A 14,383-nucleotide genomic window follows, 5' to 3' on the forward strand; every position below is an offset into this window, starting at 1 on the left:
TTTCCTGTGCCTAGCCGGGCACGGCCTCGCTGCGGCCGCCGCCTGGTGCTGGGCGCCGCGCCGGAGACAATAGCGGCCGGCAGCACGCATGCTCCCGCCCCCGGCCCCCCCGGCCCGCCGCCCTTAACCCGTGCACCGCCGCCGCCCGGCGCTGCGCTCGCCCCGCCGCGGGACGCGGAGCCGCCACCGCACCGACGAGCGGGCGCTGCCCCGCGGAACACAACTCTCGACCCACGCCACGCACACATCTTGCTCCCTAGAGGGGCTGAGACCACCCTCGGGCCTCTGCGGCCAGAGCCCCTCCGGCGAGGCCGGGCCTGTACGGGGATCTCCCCCTCGGGCCGTGGGACCCCCACCGGCTCCACGGGACTCGCTGTCCCAGTTCACCGGGCCGGGGGCGGGTGGGGGGAGGTGAACGGCGGGACTACATCTCCCAGCAGTCCCCGCACGGCGCCCTAAAGTGCGCAGGTGCCGCGCAGGCTCCGCCGAGGCGGCCCAAGATGGCGGCGCGCTGGAGCAGCGAGAATGTGGTGGTGGAGTTCCGCGACGCCCAGGTCGGGGGGCCCGGGGGCTGCCGCATCACCGCGCCGCGGGGGCAGCCCCCGGCCGGCCCGTGACGAGCGCAGCGGGGGGAGGTCCCGGCCCGGGAGGGCTCGGCGGCCCCGCGGGGCCTTTCGGCGGCGATGGCCGGGGCCGAGGCGGCCTGGAGTCCTTTGCGCGGAGATAACGCCTTAATTCACGGGGCACTTAATGTGTAATCTTAATTAGGTCTTGTATCTTTTTTTAATACGTTTTCAGGCCTGAGATACTACATTGCCAATTCCCACACGTGGATGGGGCCCTGAGCAGCCTGGTCTGGCGAAGGGTGCCTGCGTATGGCAGGGGGTTGGAATGTTGGAATGAGAGGAGCTTTAAGGTCTCCTCCAACCCAAATCATTCTATGGCTCTGTCGCTTTTCTCAGAGACTGTTACAGCTACTGTCTCACTGCCAAATAAATTGCTGGGTGTTACTTGATTAAAATAAAAAGTGACTTACATTTTTTTTGTGAATAGCAAAAAGGTCAGCTTTTGTTTTTGAAGCTGATGGTGGTAGTAGAGCTCAGCACAGAGTTTGTTTGCTCACATGCTGTTGTAGAAGTTGTTCTTACATCCTTGGAAGTGTTCAAGGCTAGGCTAGACAGGGCTTTGAGCAACCTCGTGAAGATATCCCTGCCCATGACAGAGATTTGGAGGAAAATGGTCTTAAAGTTCCTTCCAACCCAAGCCATTCTAGGATTCTATGATTCTGTTCTAAGAAATGTGGGGGTTCTAAGGTGTTGGCAATATCTTAACAAAGGCTGATACAGTGGGTGAACTATGAGATACTTCAGCAGGAAACCCAGAAAGATTTTTAAAAATAGTTCTAGAAGCTCTCTTGTCTCATTTGTCCTCTTGTGCTGGAGCAGTAAGGGCTCTGCCTTCACCATTGCAAACAGAAGCATTGAACCCTGTGTGCTGCATCCAGCCTACCCTCTGTAAGCTCACAAAGCTTTTCACTTCTGCACCTCAAAACCTTTGTATTATTTTTCCTCCCAGAAGCGTTAAAGCAGCCTCGTCTGCTGCTGAGGATCTGCCCTCAGGAAGCCAGTAATGAGATACGAGGGCACATCTTCCTACACCACAGATTCATGTTGCATCTGGCTCAGGAGATAGGAGGCCTCATGACTTTATTGCTTACTCATAATGTCTGGTGTGTGGGAGCAGAAGGGACAGGTGCTGCCATCCCATGCTGCAGCAGTTGGCTTCAGTGTCACTCCTGCACTGGCACAAACCGTGGCACAGGGTGAGCACAGGGGTTTCAGTCACTTTGCTTTACTCTGGTGTGGTCTTCCTGGAGCTGATCTGACCTGCCTGCTGTCCCATATGAAACCAGAGAACTGCTCTGGCTGGGGCTGCCAGGCTGCTGCTCCAGGCTGAACTTGTTTATATATTTGTGTCTGAATTTTTTTTTTTAGGAGTCTGCAGGAACATTTTTGCAGGTGGGAGACCTGAGCTTGAGAAATTGGAGCACCTTGGCTGAAATCATCCAGTGCCAGTCTTGAGCTCTGCATGTAGGCCACACTATCTCCAAAATCCCTACCCCAAAAACAACCTAAATGGAAACAAGAATCAAAAGAGGGGGGAGCTGTTACATTTATAGCCAGTACACCTCTGCAAGCGCTGCAGTTGTCTTTGTTCACCATGCTGGAGTGTGTCATGAGAAGGCTACAGCACCCAGCCTGTACCACCTCAGAAAATCACTGTGTGTTTTGGGGCCTATGTTACCTACAAGTGTCATTTTTCTGTACAAGCTGACAGAGATGGCAGTCTGTGTACTCTTCTGATTTAAACAGGACCCACAGGCTCTTCTTGGGCTGTTGACACTATCAAAAGGAGAGTAAAACTCACCCAGTGCTGAAATGGAACCATTTGTACCAGCTCAATGTGTGGATGGGAGGTTAGGTATGCAGGGAACTGGTATTGCTTGTCAAGAGTTTGCAGCTCTTGATAAACAGCATAACCATGTCAAATTGGTTTGCTGTGTTGCCTTTCAGGTGGAGAGAATGAAGCTGATTTGGAAACTAATGAAAGTTCAGACATGAAAAGGAGTTTTCCTTGGCTTGCCTAGCAGAAATCAAGTGGAATGCCAAAGTAGATGCTTGAAGGCTGGGAAGATGCTGCCTGGGCTGTGGCTTCAGAATGGGTTCTCAAATGGTGCAGTGCTCCTGCTGTGCTTACTCTTGTCATTGTTATTCATGAACAGCAGTTCTAGCTATCCACAGTGTTGTTTTGGGATAAAAACTGCTTTCAGGTTGGTTTGTTCAGTTTCAGCTCCCCTCTTCTGGAAGGTTGTGCTGTGAAGACTGACATATCACTGTACCAAGCACATTAAATGGCAGCTGTTTGTTTTTTTTTTTTTTTTTTCCTGTGCCTAGATAAGGCTCTTGTATCACAGGGAGCTGTTTGTTGCTGTGAAACAACCTAATTTGTGACCCATCAGAGTAGCAGCCTGACGTGTGAAACTTTTTACATCATTCAGATTGTTCATTACATTTTGTGATGCTTGGTGCCTGGAAAAGAACAGTTTACCAGTGTTCTTTATTGAAAACAATTTGTAAGGACTTATGAGACCCTGGTGCCAACACTAGGAAAAATAAACTTATATATGAAATTATAAATAATTTTAAATTGACGTGGTTTTTTTCTGTTTTGAGGAAAGAGGGCTCCAACTGTATGAAATATGTCTCCTGACTAGATCTTTATCACATGAGAAAGCTCTGATTACTGAAGTGGCTTTAGTGATCCCCATTTTAGTTTTTCAGAAGAAAAATGTGTACCATCTGGGAAGAGTTCTTTCTTCTGTTGATTTGTTTTGTTTGGTTGGTTTTTTATATAGATTCAGCAACCTACTTTTTTGCAGGTTTTCTTCTGTGTTTTGCAAGTGCTGTGGGGTCTAGAAAGCTGGAATTGTTTCCTTATCATTTAGAGATCTTAAAACTAGCTGTTTATTTACAGCAGTAGCTTTAAGACTAGGGAAACTTCGCCAGAAGATTTGATTTGCTGCCTAGGAAAAAATAATGAAAGGGGGTTGTTCCTGGAACAGTAAAAGTGGTGAAATGGGGTTTGGTTTACCATGAGCTCCTGCTGAAGCTCTGCAGGCAGCTGTAGCTGTTTGCCATGTGGTCTCTAGAGAACAATGGGTCTGTGATGCTGCTTTTCCCTCACTTGGGGTTTTTGCAAGGAAGGGATGGGCCCCGGCTGAAACAGCTCAGAATTTGTGATGGATATTCTACTGTCAGATCTGACTGAAGAGTGGGATTTCTGTGTTGTCTGTCAGGTTTTAGTGATGCTTGTAAGTAGTAACTGTGGGACATCCTGAAGTCTTGTTACATCCATGCTGAGAGCACTTAAAATCCTGAACAGCAGCAGGAGATACATCCTGAGCCTTCAGAGAGGCGGCTTTGAAGATGACAGCAGTTAGTGTGAAGAATGTGGGGCATATTCTGATTTTGGTACTGTGAATGCTTAAAACTCTATTGAAGTCATATCTGTGTTTATGGGCTGAACTGTTCAGCTTTCCAAGTAAAATTTTCCTTTATTGTCTTGGCATTTAAAAAAGATGATCAGCCAGTATATTCTGCACAGAAAGAGGGGGAGACAATATCAAAACAGTCCTTCTTTAATTTTTTTTTTCTAATGGCCTTTAAGTTATCTCATAGCCTTCTTTTAAACAATGCAAAGTAAATTCTGATGCCTCTTGGCCAGCTCTCATTTTTGGAGACCAGCTGTACACAAATGGTTGCACTTCATTCTCCCAGTACATATATAATTAAATCTGGCCCTGCAATGAAAGAGAGAGAAAGTTCCTGAGCAGGAGCAGAGGCTGATTAATACAGATTATTAGAGATTGCTGATTGAAAGGCTGCAGCTGTGATTGCCATAGCAGGAAGAAGGGAGCAAGGTCTTAGTGCTCATAATGTTTTCTGCCAGGTTTTGTTTTCGGTTTATGCTAACAAAGATGTTTCTGTGTGCTGTCCTGCATCCCAAAATCAACCACTACGCCCCTCTGAGCTACTTTAAGGAGATGCTACTTTCCTGCACTCCTTCCTAAAGCCATATGTTTGGTTGAGCAGCTGACCTGACAGGTATTATTTAATTTTGTTCTGTGTTTCTCTTTAACAGGCGACTGCGATGTCAGTGGATTGCCTGGGACAGCGCGCTGTTCTCTCGGGGTGAGTGTGACAGTCCCCGTTAGAAGTGTGACAGTCATTTCCACAAGCCAGACCAGCAACCTTCAGGCTGACCTCAGCTGCAGGGTTGATGGATTGTTTCAGAAAGGTGCAGCTGAATTCTGTTCAAGGCTTAATGAAGCTGATTCTGGGTCATGTTCCCAATAGGATACAGATTGGAGAGACGGCAACAAGAGCACAATAAAATACTGGCGTGGCTTTCCTGGTAAATTCCTTCCCAAATCCCCATATGGGAGATGAAGCATCATGAAGTACTATTTGGATTGTCTTGAAATATGGATTAGATTATTTCCTAACAAAATTTGTCTCAAACATTCCCATGGGGCTCTCTGACCTGCTTCTCTGCTAGTTCAGTGTGGAATGATACTCACAAACACAGTATGTGCCACAGACTTCCAAGTTGCCCAAGCTTCCAGGAGAGCTTGGTCTTATGTATCCACTTCCAGAGCAAGTTTTCAACCAGCTCAGCAGTGCCTTTCCAGCTCCTGCTTTTCAGTGCTGACAGCTATTCCTGTCCCCCTGTCAGTGACACAATTGACACACCAATTAGAATGTTCATTTTAGAATCATGTGAGTATAGCCAATCTTTGGTCAGTCTTCAGGGAACCAAGTCCTTGCTTGCTTCCATGTAAACCCTTAGTCTGGCAGTGCTGTACAGGAATAACAGGAGGAAAGGCCAGTGCTCAGAGCAGCTGTGTGGTCACTTTGCAGCTGAGAGATGATGCTCATGTGGATAATTATGTAGGGTTCATTATGTTTTGATGCTGGTCCTCCATAGGGTTCAGCTAGCTCACAATTATTTCTGGCCAGTTTCTCTTGCTTGTAAGATGAATAACACAGGATGATACCTTGCTTTGTGGGGAGCTGGCCATATCCAGCAGGATGTATGAGCTCAGGTTTGCCATCACACAGAATTATTTCTGCTGCATACAGAGTTAGCTCAGGTAAGTAATGGAATCAAATCTGTGCAGGACTGTGTCCACCCACGTTAAAAAGCTGCTGCAGCTGAGCACGAGCTCTGTGCAGGTGTTTTTGTACTGTTGGTGGAACCAAGCCCTCAGACTGGTGTGGAAAGAAGCACCCACGTAGAATCATCTTTGTCAAGGCTCATTAACTCTTGCTCAGAGCAACCTGTCCAGGCTGAAGCTGTTGCATTGCACTTCTGGGACTGTGCCACTTAGGCTCTGCTGCTGCAGCGTTAGGCCTGCAAAGCCTGTTTGAATGTATTTGCACCATTTTCCAGCTCTTCCTTTTGTATCCAAGTTATCTGGGTTTTTCTGTGGTGTAAGCTATCAATTACATTTGCAGATCCTTTTTATTTTCAGCATGTCTTGTCTTTGTTGTGGGATTATGAGTTTTTTTATGTCAGTTTTGAAGTATGTAGTCAAATGTAGCATTTTCAGGAATAGTGTTTTCACTTGTCTCATGAAATGCTTCTCTTCTTCTGGTTCTTGTGCCTCTAGACACAAGGCTGTGAGCTCTGTGTGAGTTTTGAGATCAGTCCTGTGAGGTGCAGCCCCTTTGTTCTGTGTCTTGCAGCCGCCGTTTCCTCTACATTGTCAACCTGGATGCACCAAACGAGGGTCACCGGAAGATCTCCCGGCAGAGCAAGTGGGACATTGGGGCGGTGCAGTGGAACCCCCACGACAGCTACGCCTACTACTTTGCAGCTTCGGTGAGTTCACTCGTTTAAAAGCTGTAACTCATCTTCTTCCCTTGTCTTCCTTTCATGGGTGAGCCTCTGCAGAGCTGGAAGGCTGTGTGGAGCTGGCACAGACATGCTTCTGCAAGTCACATTGCAAGATCAAGGCCTGATTCTGATTTACTGCCAGTGAGGTGTTCAGCTGAATGGCTCTCAGTTATTGGGCAGTCAGAGTTGCATCTGGTTTTGCTTGCTTGTCATTTACAAAACACTATGCCAAATAAATGGTTCTTTTCTGAGGGAAGTGCTCTTTTTTTTTTCCGATTTCCACTCTGAGATTTGTGCACTTCTTGAATTTCTTGCTCTGTGCTGTTTTGGTTTCACCTCCCTGCCTTGCTGCTCGGCTGTGGTGCACCACGCAGTCTGTAAATAGCACAGGTCAATACTGACTTGTAGCTTGGGGTTTGCAGCTGGGCATGGACTGTATCAGTGAGGAGCTCCATGGGGCAGTGGGTTGGGCTGAAGAAGCAGTAATGGCTGTGTGAGACAGAGTGCAGTTTTCAGCTCTGCTCTGTACTTGGTCTGTTGTGCTCTGCAGTTTGTTCACCCTGGGCCCTGAGCTCTGCCAGTGGAAATCTCAGCCATCACCCACAGCAGCCTGCGTGCTCTGCAGTTTGTTCACCCAGGTCCTGAGCTCTGCCAGTGGAAATCTCAGCCATCACCCACAGCAGCCTGGCCATTGGCACCAGCCAGGTGCACACTGTTTCCAGGGTGAGCTGCCCTTTCTGCTGTGTTGTCTGCTTTTATAGCCTGAGAGTCCTGGACTAGCTAGGGATAGAGAAATCTCTCTGTCTATTATTTTGATATAACACCTAGTTGAAGGTGATTTCTTAGGATTTTTGTTCCTTTTGCTTCCTGGATTTGCTATGTTTTTAATTAAAGGCAGTTTTAAAAGTGGACTGGTGCTGTCAGCTGGGAGCCCCTGGCTGTTTGCTCTCTGACATTCCCCAGCCTGTCTCTTTCCAGCTCTGGCACATGACTGATGCCTTAAAGGTGCCTCCAGCAGCAGTCTTCTCCTGAGCAGAGAGTTACTAAAACTGGCAAAAAGGTGTCCTTCAGTGCCACTTCTGGATGCAGTCTGTGGAAACCAAAACCGAGTAAGGAAATGCACTGGCCAGGCCACAAGTGGAGCAGGAAAGCTTCTTTTCAAGCACACTCTGAAGACAATATCCAGTGATGAGTTCATGCTGATCTGAGCAGGACCCTGCTGCAAAGGAGAGCTGTGCCCATCTCGCCCATCTGAGCACTCCTGCCTCTTGCTGCTCTGAGTGGTCACAGGAACCCATCTTGTTCCAGGCTGAAACCAGGTGTAGCTGGCATCAAACCTTGCTGCTTCTGTTTATGAACAAAGATGCTATGATGCTCTGGGGATTTGAACACAGTTGCTGAGACACACTGGTTCAGAAATCCCCAAGGTGAGATCAGGCAGCTTTTTCAGTCTGGGTCAAAAATACCACCTTTCAAGCCATTTTACTGCATTGTAAACAGCCCAAGGGTCTTATCCTTCTCCATCCCTGTGAGTGGAAAAGGGATGTAAAAGGCTGCCATCCTGTTTGCCAGCAGCATCATCTGGTTTGCAGTCCAGTTAATTGGAAGTGGTACAGGCAGAGGGGAATCTGTCCTTGTGTTTAGCTTCTTTCCAGAAGAGCTGGAGCAAATTCTTGTGCTGTGCTTGGCTGTGTCTGCCCTCTTGCTCAAGCATTTTTTTGGGGACTCCTAAGCTGTTGTTTCAGAAGTGTTGTTGTTTTCAATCCTAGATCCTTGTTTTTTCTTCTGTGTGGCCACAGATTCTTGAGCAAGGGGGTGATTAAATTGCGGGAAGTGAATACTGATACTTACGGAAATCACAGTTTTTTAGAAAATGCTGCTGTTGGGAGGAGCAGTTTCTCTGGTGATCATTATGTTGTGTCTTGTCTCTGGAGTCTTGGGTAAATCCCATTGGGTGATTTCACTCTACCCCTTAAATACTTCTGTCAATGAGAAACATACAAAGAGTTTTTTCTTGCCCTGAGCTCTTGTGCAGCCCTGCTGTGAGCAGTTAGAGAAATGTCATATATTATTGCTGAGCTGGGATGAGACCTTTCATTTCAAAGAAAGCTGTAATGTTTTATCTATCTGCAAGTTGAAATTCACATGAAGCAACTTTGGGGTAGGAAGAAAATCCACCACCACAAAAAAAAAACTGCCACAAAAATTGTAACATAACAGTTGAACTCAGTCATTTTAGAGGTCTTTTCCAACCTCAACAACTGTGTGTTTCTGTGAGGTCTCTTATCTTTTCCCTCATCTACCTAAAAGTCTGAAAAGAGGGGGCTAATGAAAATAACATTTTAAGGTCATGTTCTCTCAGGTTTTGCAAAATCTGCATGAATTTCTGGTCATGATCCACTGTGCTTGGTACTCTGTATGCGCCCACAAAGGCAATTCCAGCCCCAGAAAGATTAGACTTGGGTTGGCCTGAAGTGAACCTTGATTGAGACAGAACATGAATTTACAGCACAATAACTAGTTTCAAGTAACTTTGCATGTGGCTGCATTTGGGCAAGGATTTATTCCTGGAATGAGTGAAGGAACCCTGAATAATATTGTCATTGATACATCTGGTTTGCTGTTGTTTTTTACAGCCAGTGATACACACTTAAAGCTTTTCTCCTGGGCTGGCAAGGATTGGGGGAGTCCCCTTGAGGAGGTGTCCTTGAAGCCATTGGACTGTATTGTTGGTGTTTGGCAATGGCCCTGGTTATCCCAGAAGGGAAATGAGAGAGAGCTGAGGACGACCAGTGGTGATCCATCATCCCCCTCACCAAAACCTCCACTTGTGAATCTGACAGACTGGCAGGGTATTCCTGCAGACAGAATTTGTCTGCCTGTTGCCTGCAGTTACAGCATGTTGTTAGGAAATAAAGACTCTGAGAACATAATTTCATGGAAAGATTTTGCAATGTGGGATTTTTTTCTCCTTTTCTAGTTTATCTCAAGTTTTAAGTGGGTGTAATTAAAGTGTAAGCTTTTGAAAGTCCTTGCAGCCTGTATTTCATCTTTGCTCTCCTGCTTTGGGCCAAGACTTTGCTAATCACAGCATGACTCATTGCTAACTGAGGTTGTTCAAAGTGAAGGGAACCTGGTCCTAACACACAGATCCATGTCCTACCTTGTTGGCCTGAGACTGTCTCTCTTTTGTTCCACCTAATTGCAGAGCAATCAGCGTGTTGACCTGTATAAGTGGAAGGAAGGAAATGGGGAAGTTTGCACATCTCTGCAAGGACACACACGTGTGATCAGGTGAAGAACAAGCAATGCTGTGGGCTGCTGAGTGGAAAATAATGCATTGTTTCTTAGAAGCTGAATGTTTTGGTCCTGTCCCCACTCAGGCTCTGTTTTCACTCATTTCTCTGGACTAGACTGCCTTCCCATTTAGTGATGATGTCATGTTGAAGTGGCTCACCCTCTCATGGCTCCCCCAGTTTATCAACTTAGCCCTTGATGGCTTGAATGTCTTTGCCTTAGGCTGCTGTCCTTGTAAAGAGCAGCAGCCATCATCTGGGAAACAGATAGCATGTTTATTAAATTGAATCCCAGCTGTGTTTCTGTGTGATAGCAGCTTAATTAAGGCAGGTAATCCCAAAGACTAAGTTTAGAGAATGTTACAGTGGTGCCTCTTGTTTTAAGGTCGCATTTCAATGCTGGGTTGGAAATGCAGTTGAGGGACTGCTTTTACTCAAGCTCCTGATGTGGGAAGTATTTGCAGCCCTTGGAATGACAGTTGTTTGGGCTGACTGGAGGCTGTTTGTGTCCCAGGTGCACTTGGTGTACCCAACAGGGAGTCATCCCAGAGTGAGGGGTTGATGCCAAGGATGTGTGGTTACAATCCTCAAAGAGAACTCTTTGAGACAGTGTCCCTTTGCCTGAAGGGGAAAGAGCACACACACGGTAGCTGTAAAGTTCAGGACTAGGAGGATGCTTCACTGGAATTTACTTAGGAGCATTTCATTGCTTCTTGGAATTTACTTAGAGAAATTATTAAGATCTTGCTTTTTACTTTAAAAGTTTCAGTAGATGTCATGGAGTTGCTGTGAATTTGTTGGAGAATGTACTGGCAGCTTGTGAAAAGTTGATGCAACATCTGTGTGCTTTTCTTTACTGATCTATGATTTTGCATTTGCAGTGACCTGGACTGGGCAGTGTTTGAGCCAGACCTACTGGTCACCAGTTCTGTGGACACATACATCTACATCTGGGACATCAAGTAAGAATCAATATGTTTCTGCATTTTGGGGAAATCACTGGGGCTCTTTTCTATTATCAGCTTGCCGAGCAAAGCACGCCCTGATGGGAGCTGCTCTTTAGCTGTGCTTCTGGGGGGCTTCAGTTACTTCCCATTGTTTCCAAGAATGACTTCTGCTCCCCTATTTTCAAGCCATTTCAGAGTCAGTGATGGGCAATAGAGTGGTACAGTTAAGCTACAACTGTCTGGCTTCACTCCCTGCCCACTTCATATGTTTCTTTGGAAGCTTTTCTTGGAGCCCAAGGTTGTTCCTCAACCTGCTGGGTTTTTTTTTTTAGCTCAGTTAATGAGCACCATTTCATGATCCTGTAGCCATTTTCTACTAAATTCATTGATTGTTGCTGGTTCTCCCTCAGTGGTGGGAAGACTGGCAGTGGTATTCAGGAAGGTTTTCGTGTTTGTACCTTCCCTTGTTTCCTGGTGTTGCTTTCTGCTATGAGTATTTTCAGGGTAGCAGATATTTCCAACTAGATGTCCAAATTTAAGCTGCAGATTTTATACCTGAGAAGCAAGGAGCTGGTATTGGGACTGCTGGGTTCTCTTGATAGCTGTACAACTCTTTATGACCCCCAGCAAATCACATTGTTCCTCTCTGCCTCCCTGTCTCAGTTATAATAGGAGGATAATTATATAACCCCACTGCACCAGGCTACCCGGAGGCTTGCTTAGTTCCTATGAACAAGCACTTAGATCCTTGGTTAAATGGTGCTTGAGAATGACAATATATTATTAATGTGTAATTAAAAGACACAGAGATACAATAACTACCGGTTGTTTTCCTGTGATACTATCTTAATGCCAAGAAGAAAAAATAGAGATGTCTGAAGGTTGTTATCAGAACTCCTCCTTTAACTCTATTGTGCCCTTCCATTGTTTCGTGTCTGCCTGTATCACTTGCCCAGAACTGCTCCTTTTGGCAGTCTCTGAAAGCCTCTACCTCCCACTTGTGCTGGGAAAGGCTCTGAGCTTGCTGTGGCACTGAGGTGCTGGAGCTGCTGGCCTCCAGCAAATTAACATCCTGCTGAAGTGACTGTCTCTAATGATACCCTAAGGATACTGCCCTGCAGTAGGGGCAGCTGAAAATTCCCCACTTAATTTTTCATACAAAATAACTTTTTGATTAGGCAGAAATTCTTAAAGGGAGGGGTGCAGTCCATTCCAGAAAATGTTCTGCTTTTAAGCAAGCAGAAAAAGCTGAAGATAATATTCCTTTTTTTCACTGTCACTTTTCGTGAAAGAGCAGGTGAAATCCTGAGGAGCAAGGCCAGGAAGTAAATTATTGCCTTGATCTATGCCCTGGCTGCTGGGAGTTGTCAGGATGCCACACTGGTTTCTGCCGCTGCAAAATTTGGTTTGTAGACAGACAAAATTCAGTCTGCACACAGCTGGGCTGATTTTCTACTAATTTTTGTATTATATGCTACACATGAAGTTTTTGCTCTGTAGTAACTGCTCCATCTGCTTTGAATCAGAATCTGCAAAGGCTCCACGAGCACATCAGTGGCTTTTGTTGAGTGCTTCCACAGCTCTGTTTGTTCCTTTAATCCTCCTTGGAAAGGCTGTTTAGTTGCTTCCCACAGCAATAATTCATGAGCCCTGTTTCCTTGCCTACCCAGTTGCAATATGCCACACTTTGTGTATGTTTCTCCTCCCTCTAGTCCAGTCCAGCTCTGTCCTCTGTCCTAAACTTCCTGCTGCATGTGCTGGCAAAACAGGATTGTAGACAGGTTTGGGTTGGAATAGACCTTAAAAATCTAGTTCCATCCCTCTGCCAAGTTCAGGTACACCTTCCAGTAGACCAGGTTGCCCCAAGACCCATCCAGCCCAGCCTTGAACACTTCCAGGGTGGTTGTTGTCCTCCAGCTGGTCACCTTTATTCCATTTAATGCTGGTGTATTTTGGTAAGCACAAGGTACGTTAGGTCCCAAGGCAGCAATAACCTTAGTGCTGGAATAACAGGGAGCTTGCTGGGAAGGCTGGACTATGCTGTGTGTACTTACAGTGGCCACATTGTATTTCAGAGACACCAGGAAGCCCACGGTCTCACTCTCTGCAGTTGGTAAGTCTGATGTGTGTGATGTAGGTATTAAACAACATTATTGTTGCATGCCCCTTCTGTTGTTCTTCCCTCCCTTCATGCTCCAAGGCCAGGCGTGGCAAAGTGCAGGAGTGCCACTGCTGTGATTGTCCTCTGTAGGAGCAGCCTGCGAGGCTCCAGTTCACTCCTTTTAGAGAAGCAGAATTCAGAAGAGATGTGGAGCCCCTTGAGGTTCCCAGGCATGGAGGGCAGTTAGGGAACTTGGATTTGCTGCCCCAGCATTGGTGAATGGCCACATGGAGCTCCCTCCCTGCTTAACCACCTTGCTGCACTGCTTGTCCTGGGTTGCCTGTCTGTAATTTCCTCACATCCTTTTATGTTTGATTGAATCAGATGAGGAACTAAACCATACCTCAAGCAGCTCTCTGTGCCAGCCTGTCCCCTCACTCACTCAGGTTGGATACAGCAGCTGGCTGCATCCACTTCCCTAGGGCACCTGCAACATGCAGGGAGCACACAAGGTGCTGTCTTTGGGCTGTGCTTTCTCTGGAAAGGCTCTTGTCCTGGCTGCTGGCAAGGTGTGTGTCCAGCCCCTGCAATACCACCAGCTGGCAGGTGCTGTGTGTCTGTCCTCACTGGCTGGAGCTGGGACAGGGCACAGATGATGAGCAACATGTCCTTTCTCTGAGTTACTGTCCCCAGTACTGGAGCAATCTTTACAATGTGTGACTCTAATGCTCTGCTGCTTACATCTCCTTAAGCATCATCTGCAGCAGCTCCCATTCCCCTCCCAGCCATCAAACCTCTCTGTCACAGAAATGCAAAAAAACCTTACTGAGTCAGAGAGAAGCAGTGGTCGGTTCTGGTATCTGGGGTGAGGTTTCACGCCTGAGCCAGCCCAGCAGCCTGCTCCCCAGAAAGCTTCCTTACTTCCTTCCTTCCTCCTGTGCCTGCTGCTGTTTAATGCTGGTCCAGACATTTGTGTACCCTTCAGTGAGTGGATCAAATCAATCAACTGGCAGTCTATTTGCAGCTTTTTATCCCCCAGAATAGCTTTTGCCAGGTTGTCAGGATGAATCTGTTCACCATGCAGCAGGAGGTGGGTAGTGGAGGTGGGGAATAGCAGCAGGCTGAGATCTGTTTAGCTTTCTCAGGGATCTCACCTTTGTGATAGCTCAGAAGGTTTGAAAATACTGGCAGAATAAGGATGAACAGATGCATTATGTTTACAATACCTGAAAATCCACATTAACAGAAACTGTGCTTTGTTTCTATTAGAAATAACCACCCATCATCTGATTTAACTGAGTCCCTCATGATACCACATATAAGTCATATCTGGACCATCATCCGGTTTCTTTATACTGTCATTGGTGTCTTTGACTTCTGTGGTATATTTTGACAGATGGATCTTCTAGTCCATCCAGTGAGTCTACCTGGTCACACCCAAGGTCACCTGCACTGCAGCCTTCTCCTACACCTGTATTTTAATCATAGATCAATAGCACTAGTTGCCTGTGTAGCAGCTGATAGTATGGGGGGTGGTGGGAGGTGAAACAGGCCCTAAGCACCTAAAAGTAGCTTGAAGA

General features: G+C 46.7%; 1 protein-coding gene across 7 annotated transcripts in view; it reads left to right on the top strand.

The window, feature by feature from the left end:
• The first annotated feature begins 19 nt into the window (after positions 1-19).
• The window catches only part of WDR59 (WD repeat domain 59), a 49,608-nt gene continuing 35,244 nt past the window's right edge, over positions 20-14,383 (top strand). For 4 of the 7 annotated variants that reach the window (XR_005952384.1, XM_041400735.1, XM_041400740.1 and 1 more), the window contains exons 1-6: positions 20-554; positions 4,702-4,751; positions 6,309-6,444; positions 9,668-9,753; positions 10,637-10,717; positions 12,778-12,815. Coding sequence is in view for 6 of the 7 variants with exons in the window: in XM_041400735.1 (XP_041256669.1) it covers positions 501-554; positions 4,702-4,751; positions 6,309-6,444; positions 9,668-9,753; positions 10,637-10,717; positions 12,778-12,815 (445 nt within the window). In the remaining variant the exon portion in view is untranslated. The other 3 variants (XM_041400739.1, XM_041400738.1, XM_041400737.1) reach the window with 3 other exon arrangements.

This window comes from Onychostruthus taczanowskii, unplaced genomic scaffold (genome assembly GCF_017590055.1).
Source record: "Onychostruthus taczanowskii isolate IOZ18803 unplaced genomic scaffold, ASM1759005v1 scaffold18, whole genome shotgun sequence".
NCBI lineage: Eukaryota > Metazoa > Chordata > Aves > Passeriformes > Passeridae > Onychostruthus > Onychostruthus taczanowskii.